The sequence below is a fragment of the Sinocyclocheilus rhinocerous genome, unplaced genomic scaffold (assembly GCF_001515625.1).
Source record: "Sinocyclocheilus rhinocerous isolate Xijiao unplaced genomic scaffold, SAMN03320098_v1.1 scaffold106, whole genome shotgun sequence".
NCBI lineage: Eukaryota > Metazoa > Chordata > Actinopteri > Cypriniformes > Cyprinidae > Sinocyclocheilus > Sinocyclocheilus rhinocerous.
In genome coordinates this window covers 1,021,812-1,049,042 of record NW_015633181.1, presented here as the reverse complement: position 1 = coordinate 1,049,042, position 27,231 = coordinate 1,021,812, and the positions used below count along the sequence as shown (strand labels likewise).

The window sequence follows — 27,231 nt, the reverse complement described above, 5'->3', positions numbered from 1 at the left end:
TGTCTGGAAATTTTGGAAATACATGCCAACTGACTTCGAAGACATGCCCTGGATCCAAGCGCTTTTATCCTGTCTGAAACCTGAGCCGTTCAGCAAAGAAAAAAAAATTAAAATAAAACAATAAATAAAAACTCATCTGTGAGGCACTCAAAACCAAGAAAAAAAATTCATTATTGATCGTGTTTGTTGTGGGACAAAAAAAAAAAGAAAGAACCTGCCAGAGTGAACGGCACTTGGGCGGACACCCTGAGCTTCAGATCAATTTAAAGAGTAAAGAGGAAGAACCACATTAGCACAAAAGATATGGACACACTGACACCTAATCAAAAGCACTACCCACAAATCCCTGCAAATCACTTCAGATGGACACACGCATCACTGACTGACATCATTGGTATCGCACACTTTGATGCACAGGTAGAACTGTCTGGAAATTTTGGAAATACATGCCAACTGACTTCGAAGACATGCCCTGGATCCAAGCGCTTTTATCCTGTCTGAAACCTGAGCCGTTCAGCAAAGAAATTTTTTTTTAAATAAAACAATAAATAAAAACTCATCTGTGAGGCACTCAAAACCAAGAAAAAAAATTCATTATTGATCGTGTTTGTTGTGGGACAAAAAAAAAAAGAAAGAACCTGCCAGAGTGAACGGCACTTGGGCGGACACCCTGAGCTTCAGATCAATTTAAAGAGTAAAGAGGAAGAACCACATTAGCACAAAAGATATGGACACACTGACACCTAATCAAAAGCACTACCCACAAATCCCTGCAAATCACTTCAGATGGACACACGCATCACTGACTGATATCATTGGTATCGCACACTTTGATGCACAGGTCTGCACCACAATGGCTAAAACATCATAAAAAAATAAAAATATGAGAATGCTTAAGCAAAAAACAATGTCAGCATCAAGCAAAAGTTTTAAAATTCTGACCTTGGGTTGAGCGCGTCGAGGAAAGGCGACCTTAGGATCAATCTGTGCACAAACAGAGAAAGAAGAGAGAATGATGAGAAAAAAAGTCTCATATGAATGCAGTTATCCAGGCCCAAATTCATCATAATACACTCTTTCATACTTCAAGAAATCATCAACACCATCAAGCTTTGGAATTACGAGCATGGATGGGTCGTACTGGAATGATGACATTAACTCTTTGGCTTGTCATCTTGTTAATTTCAGTTTGTGTTCCATCTATTAAAGAATTATCAGAGAAACTATTTCATGCTCCAATGTCACACTTGCTTCAGCCTTAATACAGCTTCTTATAAAGAGGAGCTTCAAACAATCTCATACAGGCAGACGTAGTCAAGAGGAAAAACATAAACAGATCGAAATTGGGCTCTTGCAGGAAATTACTTGTCCATGTTCAGCAAGGCAAAGGCTTTAGATTGTAGCAAAACTCCTAGTGTAGATTTGAACGTTTGCCTGAGGGCTCTGCAGCATATAAGTGTGTATCATTACAGACAAGCTTTCTAAATAAAACGCACACACACACACTGACTGTTTCTTGCTGGACAGAATCTTAGGAGTCATTTTTTGCCTTCTCTATATGTGCGTGTTGTCCATATGTTGGCCATTTTAAATATAGATATGTCAATTCAATGTGCTGTGCACAGGGTAATTATTCTCTGAAATGACACACTGGTGTCCGCTGAACTAAACCCTTTTACTCCCATAATTTCGTTTGACTGATCTGTGATTGTTATCTCCCCAAATCAGGTCAATTAAAGAAATGGATTTTGTTACACCCGAGTATGGAAACCTTCTCTGTGATGAATTTTATGTAGCAATTCGTTTTAGCAATTAGCCTGAGGCTTAACCAATTCAACCTCAATTACTCCATAGAAACAAGCCTGTGTGAACGGAAACAATATTACGCTTTTGAATTTCAAATCAGTAGAAATTAGGTGTCTTTTTCCATACAGCCTGAGAGCAAATATCCCATTCTGATGAATGCACAGATAAATTGAGAAACATTTGTGTGTATGCTTGGTCTGTAAATAAAGGCTCCAGATCAATCTGATGTAGGTTTTTGAGTTTATGCATTTGCAAATGGTCCAGTAACAGTTGTCTGATCAGATCTCCAATTAGATCAATAAGCTGCATCTATGAGGTCGGGACCTTAAAGGTCATCACTGATTAGGTCTATTAGTACAAAACATTTTTACTACCACTGCTGGTGCTAGATCAGTCAAAACAAAAGCAAAACCACTGTAGTCCCAGCCATTCAGTCAACCAAACTAATCACAAACAAACAAAAAAAATCTTTAAACATAGTTATAATCTAAATCAAACAGCAGACAGCAGTTATTAAGCCAATATGTAATTTTGACTCAAGCACACGTTGTGTAAATAAAGTCCTGTGTATTTCCAGATGAAGCAATTACTGAGCTTCTCCCCTCTCAGCAGTAACAGTTTAATGTGTTAGTGGCCTTTTACTGCTTTCAGATAGAGGCCTCGTTTACATCTGCTATTAACATCCTTTTTGGCTGATCCAATAACAAGTGGTTAGCGCTAAATATGAAAAGAGGCTCAAAGCATTTTGCTACAGGATTACTCAAACCACTTTTGTTGGAAGTCAGAAACTACCACATTATATTTGTAAAGTACTCTTAGCTGGTTCCATGCTTAAAATAACCATACAATCATAAAGACAGCTTACCAAGTTTTAAAACACAGTCTATGTTTTTTTGTTTTTTTTTTAAATATGCCTGGTAGATGCATCCTCCACCAAAAGTTCCTCTTCAAAAAGACATCACTCAAAGTGTTTACTGTTTCCGTACTGTACGAAACTCAGCACTGATTGCAGGAGACGAGATAACAACCCCCCACTGCGATAAAAAGCTCACAGAAATCTGATTTCAGCTGAATACAAGCAACACACAGCACAGCCATGAAACCTCACTGCCAGTCATAATTATTCATTACCGTCAGATTTACAGACAGCGTCAGACACGCAAGTGTTTCTGGAGCACAGAAGACTTGGAGAATGAAGACAGCGTGTGGCGTAGAAGCTCCAGGGGCCTCATGTATAAAACTTTATGTAGATTTCATCCTACATGTGTGCGTACGCACAAAAGCTAGATTTTGTGTACGTACAAAAGTTTTCAAATTTATAAAGCCATGCGTACGCCAGAACCTGCCCAAAATTCCCTTTGTAATACCCAGTCAGCGGAAGATTGTGCGTACATGAATCTCCACCCCATCTCCTCCCCGAAATAGCCATTTATGGAGCTTACAACACCTAGTTTTAATATGCAGAATGTCATCTGCCTATCATTTCCATGCATATTCCATCCACGTGACACCATGTTTAACGCAGTTAAGGGTAGGAATACGTTAGGAAAATATGAGATACGGACTATAAATGCGTTTTGAGACATCACTATTCTAATTTATGCAATTTGCCTAAAAGGTAAACATATATTTTAAAATGTTTATAGCCTATATTTTTATGGAAAGAGATGGGCCTTATTTTTTTGCAGTGTAAATAGCTGTCCGACTCACCGCGTCAATAACAAAACATTCTGAAAATAAAACTTTGAAAATAAAATCTTACGGTTTCCTTCAAATTCTATCTTTTAAATATGGTGTTTGTCACAATATTGGGAAGAGCACGAAAGCGGTTATCATTAGGCTACTGTCTGTGCGCAACACCTGTGAACAGAGGTTCTACTGTCATCAGACCAATGGACTGTTTGATCAACGAACGCATCCTTTCCATAAGCTCCAACCGTCTATGTTCCAAAGCCATCAGACAAAGTCAAGTTCACAAAAATGATCATTATTATTCACGCAAAAGTATTTTCTCAGAACATGAGTTTTGCTATTTAGAACACAATTTAAAGCGGAATTGTCATGCACCAAGCAATCCTCGCTGTGATTAAAACATTAAATTGCATACCACAGGAAAATTGTTCGAAAGCAGCACATCCACTGCAAACATTTCTGTTTAAATTCATATAAAAATGAAATAATATTTCTGGATAATAATTTCATGGAATTTCAGTGCTTTAACTTCATTATTCAGAGTGTCATATTTAATCTAAACGTGTATGTCAAATGTAAAACAGACTTTAAAATCATTCTGTTTGCTTCCTTATTTCGCTCCCTCCAGTAAAAGAGTGTGTACGCATGGTCTAGAGTGACCGTACAGTGCGCACATATTTACGCCTAGTTTATTTTTTATAAATCCCGATATGTGCGTGGAAAATTGCGTACGCACATTTCCATGCCCATTTTGTGCGTACGCAACATTTATAAATCAGGCCCCAGGTGTTCGGCGTAATTTGTCTGACATTTAAGTTTTGTGGGGGGTTTTTCTACAAACATACTAAAGAAATCAACGCACAGCAGAGAAGTGTCATTTTCAGAATGCCAGCACACTGACTGATGTAGCTATATATTTCTATTACGAATATTCACATTTTCAACACTCTAGGGATCATTTTTACAGTATCTTCATACTTTGATTTGAATTCTGTACAACTGAACAGAATACAGGAACTGAGCTGTGTGAACTGAGTTTCTAATTTAACCCTAATTAAACACACCTGAACCAGCTAATCAAGGTCTTACTAGGCATTGTGTTGAGGCAAGTTGGAGCTAAACTCTGCAGGACACCGGCCCTCCAGGACCGAGTTTGGAGATCCCTGCTACAGAGGAATGCAAGATTATTATATAAAGACATGTAAAGGAAAATATCAAATCCATGTGAGATGGAAGTGCATATCCATGAGTCTCAGGTGACTGTGAAAGGAAAGAAAGGGGAAATCCAGAGGTGTCCCTTCTGTTCAGAGTTCATAACGGTTATATCTGAATCATTTCCAAGATAAACAAGGACAAGCTATGTTATATTATGTAGTACTTTAAGTATACATCATTTATATTTATATGATAAATGATGTATACTCATATTATACAGCTAGATACACATGTACAAAAAACACATATACAATGTCAACAAATCATAAGATTTACAATGCAGTTCTGGCCCTGTATGGCAAGTGGCAGTTCCGATCTCTTTCACACTGGCCCTGAGCCATCCATATTGTTAAGCCTGATATGCAAGTATGTAAAACTCTCAGTCGACTCAATCCGACAAAAAAGCTCACTCTTTAATAAAGAGGCAGGAAATAAACGGAGATGAGAAAGGAAAAGAAAAACTCTGCGGGAAAGAACTTCATCTGAATGACATCTGTCTCAGTGCACATGCTCTATCCTCACAGTTAACAGAAACCAAACGTTATGAAGCGATACATACCGTCTTGGAGTCTAATTCGTGGTGTGGTTGCGCTAAGACTTTATCTACACTGGAAACATCAGCAAACGTGATGAAGCCAAACCCTCTGTGGAACAAAAACACAAAACACAGTGAAGGTCAGGAGATAACTCCACAGAAGAGGCAGAAAAATTGTGACTGCATACAAAGCGCTCTTGTATATTTGCTGATACACTCAGTGAAGGCAGGGGTGTTGCAATCATTATGACACTTCTAGAAATTTCCACTTGTTGAGAGATAATCACAACTTTTCAAATCACAACTTTAGTGCATCACTGCTACACTTTTTTTACACAAATTGTTCTTATGCCCTTGAATAAAGTATAGATATATAATATACATGCATTATACAAACACATGAAGCACATACAGTGCACAGGTAGAAAATATAATAAACACTGTCCAGAAATATTGGCAGGTCTGGTCAGTCATTTATAGCACATCAGATATTTTTACAGGGGAAGTGAAGTGAAGCTTTAAAGCCCACTAAAAACTAAATTTAAAGATTATTACTATAAATTATAAAGAAAATTAAAAATTCTATTGTAATTTAAATATTCATATTTGACATGAACTGACAAAATTAAGTTTAAGAAATTCTTCAGCACCCACTCAACCAAAACCAAAACTCTTCTTTTCTAAACCAGACTTCTCTCATTTTTAGGCCCTATAGCCCCTTGTGCATGTCTTTTTTTTTCTCAGTGCAAGTGGGTAAAGTTCATGAATAGTGTTTTGAGCACAATTAATTCTGTTAATGTTTTTAGATGAGATTCAGTGGGTTCTTAGCCTGGTTTAAATTGAACAATAGAGGTCAAATGGCATCATTGCTTAGAAGCTCACACTGACAAAAAGAAAAAGTTTATGAAATAAACTTAAATATTTATGGATTATACATAGTGAGGGTATTATTTTTTCCCCCATTTAATGTAATTACAAACACTTTATACATTTTTTTTGTTCCACTGCATCTCTTTGAAATGCCACTCCAGTGCTACAAATACTCCATCTTTCCAAAAAATACGGAATATTGCTAAAAACAAATACTAAGAAAATAAACAAATATAAAAATTTGATTTATAAATCTCATCATTTTAAATTATTTTCAGTACTCGACCACTTTAATAAACAATATCCCAAAAAATAAAATAAATAAATAAATAAATAAATATATACATTAAAAAAAACAGCAAAGTTTTGATGTGACTTCTATAGAGTCAGATATTAGCAATATATCCAAATAAAAAGAAAGTGACAGTAAGAAATATCTGCATTTGCTACGAAATATAATTACTCTCATGCTTTGTCTTTACATGTTACATGTTTGTGGTCTTATTAGGGTCACCTCACCTATATAACTGTCAATTATGTAAACAAGACAAAAGACTGAGAAATATGGCTATAATATAGTGTGTGTGTGTGTGTATAGATAGATAGATAGATAGATAAAGATAGATAAGATAGATAAGATGGATATAGTCCCTTCAATATATATGAGCTAAAACATTTTGTCCTTTGTAATATAATTTAGAAATCACTAAATTATATTACAAAGGGAATCGCTTTCTAACACAGTACAGTCCTCCTAACTCAATGTCAATGAATCAGCTTCCTATCCTGTTCTTCTTGATCTGCAATGTAATACAGCAGAATAAAGACAGCGGGACATAGAGAAAGCACGTGTGTTTACCTGGAGCGTTTGGTTGTGGGGTCGCGCATCACCATACATTCTCTGATCTCCCCGAATTTACTGAAATAGTCTCTAAGGCTGTCTGAACACAAACACAAGGACACAAGAGGGTTACGCCGTGTCTCCAGTGCAAGAGAGCGACGCGATTAAACCAGCACGCTGCCGTTATAATCAACGAAGGTCGCGCGCTTCACACTTCGTTGATTATAATGAGAGCGTTAAAGTTGTCTCGTCGCTCGTTTTTAGTGTCAGATGACTGGAAATCACAATAACCTTGTGCGCAGTCACACACATACAAACACTACACAGCTCTCAGCCATGGATAAATATAAAACAAAACTCTAAAAAAAAAGAAGAAATTCGCCTTACCTGGTGAGGTTTGCCAGCTGAGGCCACCGATAAACATTTTACTGTAAGGAGAAAACATGTTATAAGTGACTCCGGATGTCAAAACGGCCATTTTCCGTGTAAATACCTCATAAAGAGCGATAAAGAGCTTGAGCTGTGAACCGGCTGAAATGAGCCGTTAGAAATGACCTCTCATTCAAAACATTAGCAGAACTGAGCGAGAAAGGACACGCGCTCGCTCGCGCAGAAAACAGAATCAAACTCCAAAAACACAGACGGGCGCGCGCGCGCACTCATCCTGTCTTCTTACCCCGGGTCGTGTTGCGAATCATTCGGGCTTCCAGAGGTGAGTTGACTCGCGTCCGCTTCCATAGCTCAAAGCCCAACCAACTCCACACACACGGGCACTGCAGCCCCAGCTCAAGGAATATTACCGAAGCGGGAGCGCTAGCGTCACACGTGTGATCTGCGCACAGTTCCCGCCCCTCTCAGGAGAGGGCGTGGCTGAAAGCGTCAGCCAACCAATCCGGCGGAGATATGCGCCTACCTATCAAAGGAAGCCACGCCTTCTGTTGGTTGGCAGTGTTTGACAGGAACCACGAGAGTATATTCAGTTCTTCAGTAAAAGCTCTTTAAACCCTATTAAGTTTACATTCGAGCCACCTTCTGAATAAATACAACCAAAAGGCCTTTTGAAATAGGAAATGCATGTTTAAAACTAAAATTAAGCACTGTAATTCAAAACACTGAAATAAAATCTAGTTTTTCTTTGTGGCACAAGCATATTCTATCTTGTGTCATTGTAGTTTGACTTATTATTAGTGGCATCCCCACAAAATCAGTAATTAGTGAAAGTAAGATATAAGAAGATAGATTACTTAGTAAGATATATTATAAATGATCAGGTTTATTTGGATTTCAATTGTCTTGAAAGTTGGAAAGTACTTGCATTCTTTCGGTACCTTTCAGTAGACAATATTATCATTAACGAAAACTAAAACCAAACCAAAAAAACTTTCATTACTTGAAATAAAATTAACATAACTTAAACTTATTTTAATTCAGTTGACAGAATAACTGTACCAAAATAACTAAAACTAACTTAACTAAAATAACTAAAAGCTAATTAAAAAAAACGATATAACCATATGTGAAACAACAAAATGGCTAAAACTTTAACTAAAATGAAAATAGAATAAAATATAATTCAAGGTATTAACAAAAAAATATAATAGTATACCAATGATACTAAAACATCACTGGAGTTTATTGTATGAAACACTTGGAATGCTTGTTTTTCTTATATGATATGGACTTTCCAGTGAATTCCATTGTTTTTTTACTTAATAATATTGTTTATAAACATAACACTAAGGCATATTTTGATATGTATGTTAATTGTCCTGGAGGGTGCTGAAAAACTTGCTGACACCCCCACACACGCAGGCAATGTATTTCAGAGCCTTTTTATGCTTTGCTGAGTGAGCATGCAGAATGGATAGATCAGTGTTAGTGTGACATCTGCTGACGTAATTGATATGGAAATGCTCAAATAGAAAGTTTATCAAATGACTGTAGCTCTAGTTTCACAGAATCAGATCACTGTGGAAAACAAGAGCACTGCTTCCCACTGCCAAATGAGAACTCTTTAACCAGCCAATAATATCTTGCCTTACTTAGTAAACACATAGATCATGCTGCTAATGTTCTAATAAACTTTCTCAAACCCATAGCAGTCCAGAAACACAGTCTTAAATTTATGTTCCAACTCTGATATGTGGTATTAAAATTACATCTCCTGGTAAAGGGTACATTGTGGAGAGTTTGAGATATTTGGAAAAGTAGTAAGAGTGTTTCCCGTATCAAGAAAATTAAGCTGCATCATGTTATATGAGCCCAATCTGTGAGGGAGACCCACAGTCACAGCGGCATCTGTGTTTGATTAATGAGTGGATCTTCTACTTACTGAAAGTCTCATTTTTTAATGCTGTGCATCTGTTAGCTGCCTAACAGATCAATGTGCCTCTTTAGGATAATACACATTCATCAGGCTACTCTGGAAACGAGAGGAATTTCTGCTTAGCGAACTAGAAATCTCAAAGTTAAGACTGGAGAATATGAGAGTACACATGCAACAGAATCAGCCGTGACATTCAGCTTCCTCAGAGCAAACCAATCAGACCCCCTGCGGCAGGCAGATATAAGAGCAGGGCCAAATACAGGGAGCTTTCTGCATGTTTATTGAAGAATCTCAGCAGTCACTTTAAATCATTCAGGCCATTTCAGCACACTTTTCCACAAGATTTCACGCAAATCATTGCAATATAAGTATAACCTTTTCCTCTACAAAGTGCCTTGCTGTGTAATCTTTTACATGGGTACACAGCCATGTGACATTTATTCAAGTCAACTGAATGTTTCCATGTTGATCGCCACTAACTCTAGACTAAGGTTTTCTAGGGCATTTTCTTCTTTTTTGGATCGATTGCCCATATTAGAGAAATTACCATCAAGAAATAAATAAACATACTGAAATAAAAAATATACACACAGTATTATTTGAAAAATGCCTAATATCCTCACCTTTAAACATGAACACTCTTAAGACCTACTTGTAACAAGCCATTCAAAGATTTACTCTGAGGGACATCTGTTGGCCAGAAGTAGCAGGTGCATGTAATTTTTTTTCAAGTCAGCCAAAGAGTATGTACTTTTTACCTATTAGGAAGATACCCTGACATACTAAATAAATCAGACATGGGCTAAAACAACAGACATTATTGCTATGGAGGTTGGTACTCGTTTAAAATCAGCTCCGAGATTTTGTCTTGTTGAATATACTTCAATAACTGTGATGCAGGTTTTTCAGGGCAGCATTCCAAAAAAAAAAAAAAAGATTTTTTGCTCGTTTTTTCAGAAATTAAAACTTTTTTTAAAGCCTATAAGCAGTTTATAAAGTTTTAAGCAGTATATTGATTGTAATTTAAGGCAAAGTCAGCATAAGCACATGAGACAAAAGCACACCATGTTTGCGATATCCACAGATCTTTTACTTCAGCAGCAGTGAAATGTTTGGCAGCGTCAGCATGAGAGTACAGAGCACTGAACCGTTCAGCAGGGGATCATAATGCTCTTCACTGCTGGAGTTCTTTAAGGCTTTACATTCAGAGAGCATAACACTGTCCCCACCCCTTATCTTACAGAAAATAAACAAAATACAAAGACCAAGAGAAGAACAAATATTTCTAAACAGAACAAAAAAAAAAAGATACTACAAAAAACCTATATACTTCAATATCAAAATACCTGAGCATAACAACCTATCAAACCATCAGCATTCAAGAGAAAATCTTAGAGACAATATTAGCAGGTGTTCAGATAAGCAGCTTTGATTTACTCTGCAATGCATTCTGGGGCAATAACTTAATTCAATTATCATTTAAATAACATCAAATAGCGTAACATTAACCATTTGAAGAGAATTCTTCAAAAATTTGGTTTCCAACATAATCTTCATACAACAAACAAATATACAAAGTGGAATACACGATTTATTGTGCAAAAGGGTGATCAAGAGAGGATAAGCAAAAAGCTGTGACATCACTGCATCTCAAACCAGGTGCAAAACCCCCGTTCAGCCAGTAATCTGTTCACCAGAACCACCTGCAGACCCACAAAGCACATAAGTAACAGTTATAGCTGAAATGTAAGGATCTAGTAAATAGAAATCAGACATACACACCTCGTCTCCTGTCTGTTTCCACATGTGCACCAGAGGAAGGCCATCATGACTGCCTGTCACCTGACCATAAACAAACATCTATCAGGTTCAGAATTCTTATAGAAAAACTAATGAAAATATTCCTCAGAGCTGTTTTTGATCGCCCAGTGAAGAGCTGATGAAACATTTGCGAGCTGATGAAAAAAGCTAATAATTATTAAATCATGAATTGTAAGATAAAATATTTTGTTTACTTGTATGTCATGTGACCATAAATTGACTGTCAAAGGTATTGTGAAATTACTGTATTAATTTGAAATCTCAGGGCGGATTTCAAGTAAATATTTTAGGTCAAAGGGCTGACAAATAAAGTTTGAGAACCTCAAATCTCAAGAATCATTCAATACGGAGTACATAATCAATGTACCGGAAAAACTGGAAAGACAAATGTGTTTGTTTGTTATAACCTTGATGATTAGGGCCATATTTGCAGTTAATTCCTTCAGGGCTGCTTTGGCCTCCAGGGAAAACTCCTCCTCTCCTATCAAAGCAAACAAATGGCTTTTTGTTTTGTTTTTTAGCATAATTCAGTAGCTATGATTTATTTGTGTGATTTTTTTACAAAATGTACAAAGAATAATAACACTGTATGTATGCATTACAAAACAGCACATAAAGCATTTTTAATCATAAACAGGCCAATGTTTTACCTGGCAAAGGAGTGATATTGTCCAACAGAACCTCTGCTGCCTGGAATGGCAACGTTACAAAGTCTGACCTGTGAAAACAATCTTCAAATATCAGATTGAACTCATTCCAAAACAATTACAGATAAATAATCAAACCAAACTTAAGCCACCTGACCTGATCTGCCTGAGGGTGGCGCTGTTCACAGTGTCATAACCTCCATTATCTACATATCTGATATGAGCCATTCCAGACTCTCTGTAATACTGGATGACCTGGGCTCTCTGCCAGCCACTTCCTGTTACCGGAGCAGCACAGACCACCCCCACTGACAGAGACAGACAGAAAACAGACAGACTTCCTCAAACTAGATGACAACAAGAAATCCAAATTATTTTGAGAGATGACCACATTGCCTCCATGAAATCTAAGTATAATTTGTCTTGCAAAAGTTTGAGCAAAATTTTGTCAAATTTAGGACATATACTATCAGAGATGGTGTCTTTCTCTGTGTTTGTGTGTGTGTGTCTATATATATATATATACACTGTACATACGTTCAAAAGTTTGGGGTCAGTAAATTTTTTTTTTAAAGAAATTAATACTTCTATTCAGTAAAGATGAATTGATTTCTATATTATGCCAACACAGTAATAAATTATTAAAACATAAATGTTTTTTTTTTTATTGTAATCATATTTCACAATATTACTGTTTTTATTTTATTTTTATTACAGTTTTGTTTTGTCAAATAAATGCAGCCTTAGTGAGCATAGGAAATTTTACCACTTTGAATAAATACTGTGTAAAAAAAACATCCTAGGATCCACTTCATGAAGTTGGTTGCTACAGTACATATTTAAAATTGGGTTATTCTTATTTCATAGTGTTGTAACTTTACTAGTTTTCTAAAATATGGGAAATGGTAACAATAAAGAAATTAAAAGTACTTTTTAAAGTCATGCCAATAAAGCTGTGCTGATTCTAAAAGAGAGAGAAAGAGCAAATTAAGACAATTATGGAGGATTAAAGCAAAACCATAACACGCTATGTTAAAGACAGATGTTGTGTTGTTCCTATCAAAAGCATTTGCTAAATTAATACATGTGAATATAAAACATATACTCTCCACATTGAGATCTAATGTGTGTAAGTAAAGGTCTATATACCTTCGACAGGGGTGGGCAGGCTGGGACATCCTGGCTGAGAGTAGCAGAGCTGCATGTGCTGTATAAGTGTGGGAAGGGCCTGATTAGATGGATGCTTGTGCTGCTGAACGAACAGATGATGACCAGCCTCTACCCGTGAAACGATCACCTCCACAAACACATCCTGAGGCAGCAGCAGCTACGGAGACAACAGATAAACACTCAGCTTTTAAAACAATGGCTACTCTCACATTCAGGCATGCATTAAATTGGCACCTCAAGACACATCACATCAGGATATTTAATGTCATCCAAGTAGAATCAAAGTCGGCATGATGTTTCTTAAAACACCAATTTTCCACTTAAATTTAGGTTTGTTCCTCACACAAAGCTATTGCACAATTTGAGAAAACTTGAAATTTAAGTCACGAGTCATGATGCTTTGTGTTCTAAAGAAGAAAGCAAGTCATATGAATTTAGAATGAGCTAATATGATATGATTTTAAGGGTCCTCACCCAGGATGTGATGGGCAGGAAGGGCAGAGGAACACAGTTAGTCAGATCTAGATCTTTGAACTTCTTCCTGATGAGTGAGAGAGCATCATCCACCTGCTGCTGTGAGCCTGGATGAACAAACACAGACATGAACTCAGCGCTGGGCTTCTGCATGGAGTGAGGTACCCATCATCATCATGGGAAAACTCACCCTGGATGTGGCAGATTTGAATCTCCTGAGTGAACGGCAGGGTGGAGACATAGATCTTTGCTCCAGAGCTCTGCTTCAGGAAGTTTATGAACTTCCCCTGCTTCCCGATCAATCGACCAACCAGATGCTGCAAAGACAGGTCTTGATTTAAATCTTCAAAGGACAACAAGTCTTTCTGTCTCTTATTGAAGACAAGTCACTCTTCTTCTTATACCAGCAAAACAAACCTCAACACGCACACACACACACAAAGTATGCAGGCCTCTATATGCCCTGTAACTTGAGCTTTTCTGTAGTCTAATACGTCAAGATCATGTATCTTTTCTGCTGTGGTGCATCTCTGAACACGTTCATACAGTCTTTTAATGGGCTAATGTTCAAACAATATCCGTATGTGGTTGTATCTGTGGGCGGGGCTCACCGCTGGCACCTCTATGTCCCAGAGAATGATGGGTGGGGTTGGAGGTGGGGCCAAGCTGCTCACCTGAGCGTCAGCACTAATGCAGCTTTTAACATCTGAACCTGGAGACGAGATCCATGTAAATGTCACACATAGACATTTTTACTGCTTTGTGACTGATGCATATGAAGTCACACTTTATATAGATGCCATAAAATAATGCATAGGCCTACAAAAAATTCAAAAGCCAGTTAATTCATTTCAATAATTTTCATAATTCAACAGGAGGATAACTGCATGAGTTTGGAAAATAATTGTTTCATGCACCTCTCAAGGCCTCCTCCTCTCCCTCTGTCACTCCGAGCATGCTGGGAGTCATTTTGCTCTCTATGCTGACTGTGTCTGCTTCTGTGGGGGTCAACAAAAACCTTTGGCCCTCCTTAGACAACTCTCTGGTGAGCCTTTCTACACCGGATGCATCCTCTGAAAAGCAGGAACCACACCCAGAATCATCTCCAACAGAAGCTCCTAAATGGCAGAGTAGTTTTTCCCTGAATGAGCCCACGTCCTGAAGGGATACTCTGCTGTCGTCATCACCGCTGAATGATTCTTGAGCAGCATATAGAAATCCACCCTGTGGAGGTCTTGAAACACTAGCAAGCTCATGTGGTTCACTGGGTTCCTGGTTTTTCCAGTCCTCTGCCACTGCGTCTATGACCTGTTGGACCAGAACAGAACTGATCTTCTCCATGTTCTCCAGGTTCAGGCCTCTATCAGGGGAGAGATCAGACAGGCTGCTGCCATCATGACTGTCCAAGCTGACAGGACCTGACTGTTGTTCTGTTAAAGTGTGAGAGTTGATGGGAAGGCGGTTTGAAGACAGACAAACCGGATCAGACTCAAGCCCAGAGTCATCTTCACTAACTTCTCCACATTCTGGATGGCCTTCACCAGCAATGTTGTCCTTTTCTTGCTCAGTTCGGAGAGTCTCAGGGAAACGAACAGATACTTCTCCTTCTGGCTCGGGTCGAACTCCCTTGGTGAGGCCTATTTTGGATATGGTGCTGGTAAGATTTTTGATTTCAGAGGATCTTGAGATGCTGTGGTCCATGTTCAGGTCACTGTAAGAGAAGAAAAATAGAAACAGTCCGGTGTTTGTCTTCACTCTGGAAAAAGCAAATCTGTCTGTTTTTTGAAAGTGAATTACTTGGACTGGTCGAGATAAGTTTCAGCATAACTTAGCATAAACCAAGATTTGGAAACATTACTCCCACTGGTAAAAGGATGATTAGGGGTTCTGAAACATTTTTGCTGTCAAGGAGCCCCTTGCAATGGACCTCCATTCCCACAATAAAAAGACAGCTCTATATTACTATGAATAAAAACCCCATTTACACTGTGTGAGAAAAATATTAAATGTAATATATATATATAAGGCAACAAAATTAATTGACAGCATATATGAGATTATCATTTTGTGTTAAAAATACAGCTGTTGTAAAAGTATGTAAAACGTGCTACATACATAAACTGAAATTGAAGAAAAGAATTAAATAATCACAAATATCATCATTATTTTTCTTTTAAAAAAGCAGAATAAAAAGAATTAAAAAAAAGTTACATATTTCATTCATATCTTAAGGGCCCTATGAATACATTTTTATTAATGTTTTAATTGTAAAATTTTTGTGGACTCCCTAGCATCATTTGCGACCTCCTGTAGGTCAAATTTAGAGCTCAGATAACACTTATTTGTAGAGAAGAATTAATATAAGAAGATATTCTCACCTAAAACTGTGGCTAACCAAGTATGCAACCTTTAAACAACAAGACACAACTCATGTATGGTCTGAACTACTGACCTTTCACCCAAAATACTGGAGTCAGCAGGGGAGGAGTGAACAGGGCTGCTGCTGTCCGAACAACACACATTCTCTTTAGTCCAGAGAGGAGCTGTCGTCCTCCTCCTCCTCCTCCTAAAGCTGTACCAGCACCAGCTTAGCAGAGTCAACACAGAGACTGAGATCAACGGCCTAAATGACAGCAGCATCCTCTTTCCACTGATCCCACTGAGAGAGAGAGAGAGAGAGGTCAGCTACATCTAATAAGACCATCCCTAGTCTTCTTGAGTGGCACCAGACTGTAAGGAGAGACGTCTGAGCTCAGAGGGGGAATGAGTTTTGACACCAACACTTCTGCAATAGAAGACTGAACCAGAGCAATCTCATTAGCAGCTCAAATATCCCAGCAACACATAATCGACACACGCGGCGCTGTTAAATACAGCTGTCACCATGACATTCACCAAACATCTTGATTTCTGGCCACCCATGAGTATCAGTATCAATATTTTTTTTACAGTGTTAACAATTCAACTCAATACGAGGTTGATGTTAAGCTTACATTTGTGTGTATGTGGAGAAGAATAAAAAGAGGAATTTCAATATAGCACTAAGTGGCATATCCCAATATAGGTCATAATCAGTGTTGGGGGTAACGCATTACAAGTAACGCGAGTTACGTAATCAGATTACTTTTTTCAAGTAACTAGTAAAGTAACGCATTACTTTTTAATTTACAATTAAGAGTTACTTTTTCAGATAAGTAACGCAAGTTACTTTTTTTCCCAATTTATTGATTGACAGCTCGCCTGTCCCCATGTTGAGAGAAATCAGAAGATGTTACTGTAGTTCTAAGCAAGCCCTGTCCAGATTTAAAAAGTAACGCAAAAGTAACGTAACACATTACTTTCCATAAAAAGTAACTAAGTAACGTAATTAGTTACTTTTTTCTGGAGTAACGCAATATTGTAATGCATTACTTTTAAAAGTAACTTTCCCCAACACTGGTCATAATACACTAAAAAAAACAATATTCAGGATAAAACTAGAACCTTCTAATCCCCAAACAAACTTTTTTACTGTATCGGTGAAAATAAAGCCATGGCAGCAAAGAGAAGTAGCTTTTGCAAAAAACATAAATGTGCCAATAATTCCTCTTGCGTATACAAGGATACAGATGAATCCTACTACTTAAACTGACTCTTCAAAACTTAGTATATTGTTGAATCAACTGCATTTTTATGGAATTGCAGTTAAATGAGTAGGACTAATAACATGCAGCCATCAAATTCAGAGGAAATATGAATTAAGTAATCTGTTCAAGTAAACGCAGCTACAGAGTTTCAATCATTCTGTGATTTTAATAATTTGACAAATGGGCTTCACTACCCTATGGTCCCATTTGAGTCATGAGTTTAACTTTATGGGGTCAAAACGTGGTTGAAGTCAATTTTGGTTTTAATGTGAAAACATGTCAAAAACCAAATGATGCATTTAACTAATCAACACATGCGCCACCGAACAAACAAATCAGAAAGAGACCCTTATTTTACATAATTTCTCGAGTTTGTGCTTGATATCCTTCTGCTCACCTTGAGGTTCAGCAGCGTTGGCGTGTGCGTGACGTCACGGGAGCGCACGTGTGCTCGTGACAGCTATCATTAGCTCAGGTGATGTAAAATTAACTAACAAAATTACAAACTTGTCTATAAACGATGTATTTCAATGCATATGCAAATATATTATTTACAATATTTAGTACAAAATTACGAAAAATAAATAAATAAATAAATACTCTACAACAACCAATCACAGAAACAGAGTGAACAACGCTGAACAGGTAAAAACTGTTTCGATTGGTCTAAAGTGATTGAGAAAGGGTGTGGTCTGTTGGCAAGCGATCTCCCGCTCAAACTGATTGGCGGGAAACAGAGTCGGACTTGAAACACTCCTGAGATTAATGCTGCATCACTAAAAACCAAGGTAAACTTTTATATTGCTGAGTTTAATTAACATTTTAATAACATATGTAAACAGAAGAAAAACCTTTATGTAATTGTTTTATCCCTATGAATGTGTAACAGCATTTTACACTTCACCCGAGATAGCACCCTTTTAATGTTTGCACCTTTTTACAATCTATGGTTTGCACACAAGTTATTAATAATTTACCTTTACCATTTAATTAAAAAAAATCCCTGTCAAGATTTATTTGGACAATTTACAGGGATTACAAGTATTTTAAAAGTACCAACTTATTATTTTGAAATATTATTGTTTTTACACTTAACATTTCATTTAGGATAAAATAAGTGTATAGATCCATTTACTCATTTACTTTAAAGAAACAGATAAGGAATCTACAGTAGTCTTCAGATGTGATTTATCTAAAGTGTGACCTTTTTACCAGCAAAATCAAAACAAGTTTTAAGACATAAACCACAATGATTAAACAAACTGGACAGAAATGGACTTTATTAGCGTTACATCTGTAAATATGAAATCAGATGATAACAATAGTGTATTATAAAGAGGGTCCAGAGGACACAACGATTTCGATCTTCAGTGCAACCCTCAATATTTCCTCCATGTTAATTGGCATAATGCAGTGAACATGATTGACAGTAATTCATATTTAATGTTGTACATATTCGGTAATTAACTGCTTTACAAAAAGCAAAATAATACAATGTCATAGTCACTTGTATTTACAGTGTAGTAAATATACTTTTCTATTTTTACACAAAACATTTTTACAGAGTTGAAGTTCTCAGCATAAAAAAAAGAAACAAAAGATAACAATTATGTAAAATTTGCATAACCTCAAGTGCTGAAAGAGAAAAAACTTCACTCTAGTGTTTGAAACATCCAACAATCTCTGCCATTAAAGTCATGTTCAACCCTTGACATTTCTCACGTTAAGACATACCAATATAAAAACGATTAGAAGAACTGAAAAAAATAAAATTGACCTCCACCCCACATACACAGATTTCAACATGTCTAAGAGTAAAAATGGCACCATTGTATATGGGGTAACGATAAAAGATTTCAAGCTTGGATTTCATTTGAGAGGAAAATAAAACAAACAAAGATACAAACATCAGCACACAGGGCATAACATTTACTGTACATGACCAGTAAATAAAACCTGTTGCAGTCCAACAAACTCAAAACTGGATGGTACAGACTTGTGGAACCCAGAATGTTAAAGTTCACAAAGCAAAAGAAACAAAACATGTTAAGAAATAAGGCTCAAGTAAACTTTGAAAAAAGCACGAGAGTTGTCCCCTTTTTGTTCAAGGGGCCATATATCATAGTGAAACCCAATGAGATCTTTGCTGTCTCCCCCCTTTTTCATTTTATATCTGAATGTTTTTTCAGCTGACAGCTGATTGTTATTTTTCCTGCAAAACTGTTTTTTTTTTTATACGCTAAATTACATTGTCTTAAAACTTTCCCCTCTAATCCAAATACTGACATATCATAACCACAAGAGCTGTAATAGATTGAGAAATAACAGCAAATACATTTCAGATAGATCAGGCCAATCAAAATTCAGAAATTCACACAAAGAAATTTGATAAATTAAGTGGGGTTTTGGACAGGGATCATAGTTTAGATGGACCAGCAACTTAACTCGTCTCTTACAAATATTTCCTCCTTGCACTATAAAATTTAAAGTCTATTAAAGATTAATTCTTGCAGTACTGCATTAACGATTGTACATTTTTGTTTTAGGGTACAGCTCACAAATTTTTGCTCATTAGAGTTGACTTTTCAGGAAACAAAATCATTCTAAAAAGAAATGACCACAAAAGTAAATAAAATCAAATACATCTGAACAAAAGAATGGCACTTGGTTAATACTTTCATCTATTAAATTTAAGACAGAAATTAGTGCTTTTAAACAATGTCTGTGATTCAAAAGTAAGAAAAAAAATAAAATAACCAAGTTAAAATTCTGTTATGCACAAACAAAACCAAAAACTTATTGGACTTCCTCCCATACTTTGTCAAACAGTGACTGGTTTTAAAAGAGGCGTTCAGTTTATTTTGATTCCTGGTAAACACGGCTGAACAGTTTCAAGAGAACCTAAAGATAACCGTAAATGGTGGGTTTAGCAGAAGTGAAGAGAAACTGCATAAAATGCAGCGCAATGTATGTCAGAGGTCCAGCAGGGGCTAAACCCTGCTGTGCTGTAGGTCTCATACAATCTTTTTGATACTAGGTCTTTTAAAGCTGCCGGTGCTGCGTTGTTTCTGGACCTGGCTGGCTGAACCGTGGCGTGTGCGTCCGCTAGCTGCCAGACCCGTGGTGGGGGACAGATCCACCTTCTCTTTATCGATTCCTGCTCAAAGCAAAAACATACATGCATAATTATACAAAGCTACAAACAAACAAACAAAATGATTTTCTGAAGTGTCACGATATATAGCCTATATTTTAACAGTAATTTAAAGCTTTAAAGTGTAAAAGTTAAAATGAAGAGGGTGGATGACTTTTCAGTCATACTGTATTTTATGCCTTGGATGAGTTTTGTATTTTATGTTTTTATTTATTCTTCTGTACAGCACTTTGGTCCACTTTTGTTTTAAAGTGCTTTATAAATAAAGTTGGATTGCTTGATTGATTGATTTAAGAAGTGACATAATCATGCTTGATCTGCGAAAAACAGTTGCTGAAAAACTCACAGTTGTTACAGAGAGCCAGTAAGAGTGAGAGGCACCTTAAAATAAACAGACTTATATACTGACCTGGTGCATGCAGGGAGGTGGCCAGTGAGGTCATTGAATTTGAGAGGTTGAGGTTGGCAGTGATGCTGAGCTGGCTCTGGACAGGTGGAGGGTATGGTGAGGTGGGTGTCCGCAGACCCTCCTCGCTCGTTTCCTCATCGATGCCGGGCAGATAGGTATCAATCAGTGCATCCAGAAACTTGACAATCAGCTCCGCATAGTCTGGGAACTGAGTTTGCTGTGGAACAGAGAGCAGCTCATGTTTCTGCAGATATTATCTAATCATATCATCTTTATCCTCTCATTAAATGTTCTAATTCTAAAACTGCAGTAAAGTAACTGATTATGATCAATGTTTTTCTCTGTTGCATTTTGAGAACAAATTCAATGTCAAATACCTTAGAGAAAGGACCAGCAAACCTCCAGAGTCCATTAAACCCAAAAGCTGTAGAGGTAAGTAAAAGGTAAGTAAAAATGACCACTGACCACATTTTCAGCCACATTCACATCCTCTGATTGGACTGTCACACCCACTCATCAGACTCTGACGTTCACAGATCAGACTCTCACATCCACTGATCCTGCATTGCTCAAGCAGTGAAGATTATTTTGACTCTGTTCAATCATCAGATTAAACCCCAAGGTTTAGACTCTGACAGCAGTTCTACAGAAGTGTGCGTGTGTGGTAGAGATGTGTGCTGCTTTACTTTGCAGGTAGGATGTTTGGTACTGAGGTGGCGACTCTTCATGATAAACTACACTCTGCACAATTCCATGGACTGGGTTCAAAAGATTTGGGTCCTGACACAGCGACAACAAAGTATTAATCTTTGAGTCCAGAAGGTTGTGACTGAAACAAAAGTCAACATACAACAATGAGAGCCTCATTTCATCATTCTGTGTCAAATGTATTGAAGAGCAGGTGAGCTGCAGTTGGACTTACACAACAGGAAAGACCTTTGGGAAGACAACACTGGCCTCAGCTAGAAACTCATACAGGATACTCTGCTCAAATTCATCCGATGTGTTTTTCACTTGAGTGGCCTGAAAAATCATTGAACAATACAGATGAGTCAAAATTCAGAGGATGGAGGTTTGGATCGGTGTTTAAAGGAAGTGGTAGTTGGCAGGGGGGTTTAAAAGGAAATGGCAGAGGAACAGAAAATGATTAAAAAAAATAAAAAATTTTTTTTACAAATATTTAAATTCTATATGCAAACTTATCTGTGAATGAGGAAGTGAAAAAAGGGTCCTAATTCATTCTGAGAAAGAAAGACATTACCAGCACAGTAAGCAGTAGTGCCTGGATTTTAGGATCTGTGAGAACTTCCTCATTAAGCAGGACATTGGACTCAGACACCGAGACCTTCCGCAGGTGGTGATGTGACATTCTTGGGGTTTCTTTCAACAGGAAACAAAAAGTTATAAACGGATGCAAACATAGAGAATCATTTCACTTCTTTGTGACACTCACCAATTTCATATTCGTTTTCAGCAACTCTTCTCATCTTGGGCGGTGTTGTGATACCCGATTCCATTTCAGGCCTCTTCGGTGCTTTGCTGTCTGATATCAGGTGATCAAAGCTTTTTCTGGTGTCTAAGAGAAAAATTTTAAGATCATTAAAACTAGGGATGCACGATATTGGATTTTTGCTGATATCCGATATGGCGATATTTTTCAAATCATTTTGGCTGATAGCCGATGCCGATACACATTTCCTTTTGTTTTGAAACAACACCAAGTCTCTCCTGTGCAGAAATTATAAACAAATTATTTTTAATTTTGGTTAGTTTTGTGCAAAAACTTATTTGTTAGAACTAATAAATATTATTGAAGTTCTTTTTTTTAAAGAGAGTACATCGAAAGCTTTGAAAACAACTACAATAAAATCAATCTCTGCTGTTTTTTGCTTTTTTTTGACAGATACAGATGAAACCTGAACATTTTATTTGTGGATTTGCTGCTTTACTTTGCAGGTAGGATGTTTGGTACTGAGGTGGCGACTCTTCATGATAAACTACACTCTGCACAATTCCATGGACTGGGTTCAAAAGATTTGGGTCCTGACACAGCGACAACAAAGTATTAATCTTTGAGTCCAGAAGGTTGTGACTGAAACAAAAGTCAACATACAACAATGAGAGCCTCATTTCATCATTCTGTGTCAAATGTATTGAAGAGCAGGTGAGCTGCAGTTGGACTTACACAACAGGAAAGACCTTTGGGAAGACAACACTGGCCTCAGCTAGAAACTCATACAGGATACTCTGCTCAAATTCATCCGATGTGTTTTTCACTTGAGTGGCCTGAAAAATCATTGAACAATACAGATGAGTCAAAATTCAGAGGATGGAGGTTTGGATCGGTGTTTAAAGGAAGTGGTAGTTGGCAGGGGGGTTTAAAAGGAAATGGCAGAGGAACAGAAAATGATTAAAAAAAATAAAAAATTTTTTTTACAAATATTTAAATTCTATATGCAAACTTATCTGTGAATGAGGAAGTGAAAAAAGGGTCCTAATTCATTCTGAGAAAGAAAGACATTACCAGCACAGTAAGCAGTAGTGCCTGGATTTTAGGATCTGTGAGAACTTCCTCATTAAGCAGGACATTGGACTCAGACACCGAGACCTTCCGCAGGTGGTGATGTGACATTCTTGGGGTTTCTTTCAACAGGAAACAAAAAGTTATAAACGGATGCAAACATAGAGAATCATTTCACTTCTTTGTGACACTCACCAATTTCATATTCGTTTTCAGCAACTCTTCTCATCTTGGGCGGTGTTGTGATACCCGATTCCATTTCAGGCCTCTTCGGTGCTTTGCTGTCTGATATCAGGTGATCAAAGCTTTTTCTGGTGTCTAAGAGAAAAATTTTAAGATCATTAAAACTAGGGATGCACGATATTGGATTTTTGCTGATATCCGATATGGCGATATTTTTCAAATCATTTTGGCTGATAGCCGATGCCGATACACATTTCCTTTTGTTTTGAAACAACACCAAGTCTCTCCTGTGCAGAAATTATAAACAAATTATTTTTAATTTTGGTTAGTTTTGTGCAAAAACTTATTTGTTAGAACTAATAAATATTATTGAAGTTCTTTTTTTTAAAGAGAGTACATCGAAAGCTTTGAAAACAACTACAATAAAATCAATCTCTGCTGTTTTTTGCTTTTTTTTGACAGATACAGATGAAACCTGAACATTTTATTTGTGGATTTAACATTAATAGATGGTCTAAAGCAAAAGAGCTGTAAAAATTCTAATAATCTTTTAGAGCTCCTTGTTTTGATAATCCATTTGAAAAAAATATTACATATTCATATTAAAATCAAAGGTTTGTGATTTTTATTCATGTAAGCTATAGCTTCTGACCTATAAATCAAAACAGACTCGTGATTTTATGACATTACAGCTTTATTTATACAAAAACACAAGTATCTAATTTTATAGGTGTATTTTACTTTTCATTTTATTACAAGTAGGCCTACAGCGCCCCCCTAAATAAATAAAACACCTTACCGGACGGGCAATAGGGGAGGCTTCCGCACACGCTGCTAACTGTTTACTCTTATCATACACTGGACGTCATTCTGTATGTGCATTCTCAAATTAAATGTGGCAATCCAAAACAGTGAATCTAATCACCATTCAGGCAAAAGAATTCAAGAATGACCACACTGCTGACGTGATCTTTTCGCTAGCACACCCAGAGCACATGTGAGTTACTCATCTTATCGGCAAAGCATATCAGCATACATTTTTTCAAATCGGCCGATGCAGATGTTTACATTTTTAGCCTTTATCGGCTGATTCTGATAATATCGTGCATCCCTAATTAAAACCACTAATGCAAACTAAAGAAATAGTGAAAAGCATTAAGTTTACACAAAGTCACAATCTAGGACATTGTTTTCATAAAACAACATGGAGTTACCTAGAAGCTTCTTGGTGTTGACCTGGGAAGGTTGCCCCATGTCCAGGCTCATGGATTTGCGTGTTCGTGGGCTGATCTGCCCCACTATGGGGTACTGGGCCACCAAGTACCGTTCTGAGATTTTTGGGGATGCCCACAGCTGGCTTTCCTGCAGTGTTCTGGATGACAAAGATCATGCTTTATGAACTGGGAAGCAAAAGGTTTGCGTTTTACAAAAGATGATAGTATAAAGTCACCCTAATCTGCTGTCTAGGTGGTACCTGCAGCTAGGATCTTCATGATGTACGAAGTACGTATCCATGGGAACATTCTCCATGGTAACATCAGAGAGGAGCAACAACTTCCTGTGTTTCAGGCTGCAGCGGCTACGCACTTCCTCTGACACTGGGAGGAGAGCTATACAAATGCACATACACAAACGTTACTCACTCTACTGAACCCTAAATAACCAACGTAAAGACACACACCAGAGAAGACCGAGGAAAAAAGGGGAGTTAGCAGTGGTTTCCTTACCTGCCAGATATGCAACGCTCTGTGTGTTCACCTCAAACTTATCACAGTTCAGGTGTTTTCCAACCAAAGCCAACAGCATGTGCAGGATCCGGATGGTGCGTGCCATTGTGGTGGGAGATGGGTGTCTGAACCCTGCCAAAATCAAACAGAAATGTGATAGTTTCCCAACAAACACACACAATGTTTAAATATTTTTGCATAAAACCCACTCAATACCTTTCAACAGGTGCCCGACCAAAGCAAAATTAAAGTTGGAGTTGAAGTTGAGACCAACAAAATGGTCCATCTGTTTACAGTGCCATTCCAGAGGCTGACGAATCTCCATAAAAACCTCCTCAGGACTCTGAGATATAGACAAGACAAATCCTTTTGCCTTCACTAGTTCACTTTCAATTTTTAAGTAGTTGTGTCATTAATGTGAGAATAGCATGCTACAATGTAAACTAAATGTCAACTTCACAAAAATCTTTAATTTTAAGTACTCAATAGCAAACGACTGGTTACCAAAGCTACTGTAGAATTACCTTATCTGGAAGTGTATTTGTCACTCATGATTCATTTATTCTGTAACTGAAGGTGGCCAATAATGGGTGGTTTCCAAGATAGCGTGGGCCTACGTATGTTTGTATATGTGCTGCAATTTGACATATGAGAGAGTGTTATATTAAAACCTTAGCGTTGAAGACTCGCAGACTATCGAGTGTGTGTAGGTTTTGTTCCAGCAGAGCAGTTCCGGCTGAGTACAGATTCACCTCATCCAACTGCAGCACGGCCACAGCGACCCAGAATAGTGCTTTGTGCATTGGTGAGTCCTGAATGACACCACACAGTTAAACAAGTCACACACACACACACAGTCATATCTAGAAGAACACTGTAATTTGATACCTTGTTGAGCAGAGGCTGTAGTTTAGTGAGGGCAATGACGGTTGCTTCGATCAGCACCTGGCTGTTACAGTTATCAGGTCCCTTCAGGCAGCTCTCCAAACCCTAAGAAAAAAAAAACACAGTTCTTCTTAAACGACAGAAAAGATTACTGAAAAGCTAGATGGCACCATCATCACCCAAGACGATCAGAACACACAGCATAGCACATCAAAATGTACTACTTTCCAGAGCAGAGCAATAACAGTACACAATACAGCTTATGGACTGTTCATGTTTCAAAGGAAGACTGACAGTGTAGACAGGTTCTGACCCGGTCGATGCTGAGTAGAGGGCTGGCCTTGCTCAGGATCCGTATGATTTGTTTAATTTGAGTATGTGTGACCCGTTTACTGATGCAACCAAATACCACAAGAGCCCGTGGCTGCAGGGACGGATTGTACTGAAATGCAAACCTGCACATTAAACACACACATACAAGTTCATCATGAATTTGACTTGAACACATACCAGCGAACTCAAACTTTAGTTTATTAGTAAATTATTTCAAAATTCATTTATACAGAGCAGAGTTTACATACTTCTGCGCCAGATCGGTCCACTGGTCCAGCCATTTACAACCTGGAATGTCCCTCATACATGCCTAAACACAAAGGGAAAAACCCAGTCAAGCCATTTAACACACTTTTACGTACGGCAAACAAAGAAATATATAGAGAAATGAAACAAACAGATGCATAACATTTGATCTTTATTTTACGGTCTGAGTATAAAAAGTAAGTGTTTAAAGTAACTAAACAACCGTTTCCTGTGAACACAGCAGTTACTACTAACAGACCTGCTAGCACTTTCTTGAAGAAACACTGCAAAACCTACTTAAGGCAACAAGTGAACAATAAATACAAAATGCTGTGCAAAGCAACAAAAATCTGATATTAAATAGCTATATTGAGTGGGGATTTTTGACCAATGACATTCTTTTTGGGTAAGGCTACACAGTGCAAAGAAGAAATATAAACCAAAGTGCCCGAAAGGCTTTCCCTCAACAATAGTCTACTTAAAGGGGTCATATGCTGAGGAAATACATCAACTTCACACTGTCAATCGCCGGATCGGCTTTCACCGTGGACAAAGCGGAGCCCCGCCCGGGGTCGTCACATGTGGTTAACGCAAGCCTCCTTCGTCGAATCCGCCGGGCGCCGCTCACTTAAGCCGCTGTGTGTTTCGTTGTGAAAGCGAAACTACTTTGTTTGGCCTTCCAAAAGAGGACATAACGTTTCTATAAAGTGGGGCAGTTCCAACTTTGCAAGGACAGTCTGGCGCTTCTGA

General features: G+C 37.6%; 3 protein-coding genes across 5 annotated transcripts in view; all 3 read right to left on the bottom strand.

The window, feature by feature from the left end:
- Nucleotides 1-25,877, bottom strand: part of LOC107743464 (RNA-binding protein Musashi homolog 2-like) — a 252,987-nt gene extending 227,110 nt beyond the window's left edge. The window contains exons 1-7 of the mRNA XM_016556685.1: nt 25,861-25,877; nt 11,059-11,067; nt 7,636-7,728; nt 7,347-7,387; nt 6,978-7,059; nt 5,273-5,357; nt 943-984 (exon numbers count right to left, since the gene is read on the bottom strand). Of these exons, the coding sequence (XP_016412171.1) occupies nt 943-984; nt 5,273-5,357; nt 6,978-7,059; nt 7,347-7,387; nt 7,636-7,697 (312 nt within the window). The 5' untranslated portion in view covers nt 7,698-7,728; nt 11,059-11,067; nt 25,861-25,877. The remainder of the gene's footprint in view (nt 1-942; nt 985-5,272; nt 5,358-6,977; nt 7,060-7,346; nt 7,388-7,635; nt 7,729-11,058; nt 11,068-25,860) is intronic.
- Nucleotides 10,358-17,622, bottom strand: LOC107743412 (A-kinase anchor protein 1, mitochondrial-like). Of its 3 annotated transcripts, none has more exons than XM_016556634.1 (12): nt 17,421-17,615; nt 15,850-16,056; nt 14,315-15,108; nt 14,009-14,109; nt 13,588-13,714; nt 13,398-13,504; nt 12,903-13,080; nt 11,911-12,061; nt 11,757-11,824; nt 11,514-11,587; nt 11,068-11,127; nt 10,358-10,988 (listed from the first exon to the last, which is right to left on the bottom strand). In XM_016556634.1, exons 2-12 carry the CDS (start codon nt 16,035-16,037, stop codon nt 10,926-10,928), a joined length of 1,911 nt encoding a protein of 636 aa, XP_016412120.1. In that variant the 5' UTR covers nt 16,038-16,056; nt 17,421-17,615; the 3' UTR covers nt 10,358-10,925. The 3 variants fall into 3 exon arrangements, with proteins under 3 accessions (XP_016412120.1, XP_016412121.1, XP_016412122.1); XM_016556635.1 differs by lacking the exon at nt 17,421-17,615 and adding an exon at nt 17,248-17,390; XM_016556636.1 differs by lacking the exons at nt 10,358-10,988; nt 11,068-11,127; nt 11,514-11,587; nt 11,757-11,824; nt 11,911-12,061 and adding an exon at nt 12,587-12,717 and having other exon boundaries at nt 17,421-17,622.
- Nucleotides 18,432-27,231, bottom strand: part of LOC107743463 (neurofibromin-like) — a 51,846-nt gene continuing 43,046 nt past the window's right edge. Inside the window, exons 36-50 of the mRNA XM_016556683.1 lie at nt 26,484-26,545; nt 26,216-26,357; nt 25,906-26,007; nt 25,689-25,829; nt 25,234-25,360; nt 25,018-25,149; nt 24,765-24,900; nt 24,505-24,662; nt 23,303-23,425; nt 23,111-23,229; nt 22,772-22,872; nt 22,536-22,678; nt 20,964-21,010; nt 20,587-20,803; nt 18,432-20,180 (exon numbers count right to left, since the gene is read on the bottom strand). Of these exons, the coding sequence (XP_016412169.1) occupies nt 20,038-20,180; nt 20,587-20,803; nt 20,964-21,010; nt 22,536-22,678; nt 22,772-22,872; nt 23,111-23,229; nt 23,303-23,425; nt 24,505-24,662; nt 24,765-24,900; nt 25,018-25,149; nt 25,234-25,360; nt 25,689-25,829; nt 25,906-26,007; nt 26,216-26,357; nt 26,484-26,545 (1,893 nt within the window). The 3' untranslated portion in view covers nt 18,432-20,037. The remainder of the gene's footprint in view (nt 20,181-20,586; nt 20,804-20,963; nt 21,011-22,535; nt 22,679-22,771; nt 22,873-23,110; nt 23,230-23,302; nt 23,426-24,504; nt 24,663-24,764; nt 24,901-25,017; nt 25,150-25,233; nt 25,361-25,688; nt 25,830-25,905; nt 26,008-26,215; nt 26,358-26,483; nt 26,546-27,231) is intronic.

Bases quoted from the DNA above. Each gene is read 5' to 3' on its own strand.
- LOC107743412 (XM_016556634.1), bottom strand. From the start codon at position 16,037: ATGCTGCTGTCATTTAGGCCGTTGATCTCAGTCTCTGTGTTGACTCTG. The intron at 13,081-13,397 runs GTGAGGACCCTT...TTGTCTCCGTAG, and splicing joins TCCTGCCCATCACATCCTGG to CTGCTGCTGCCTCAGGATGT. The intron at 11,825-11,910 runs GTCAGGTGGCTT...TTGTTTTCACAG, and splicing joins GCCACCCTCAGGCAGATCAG to GTCAGACTTTGTAACGTTGC.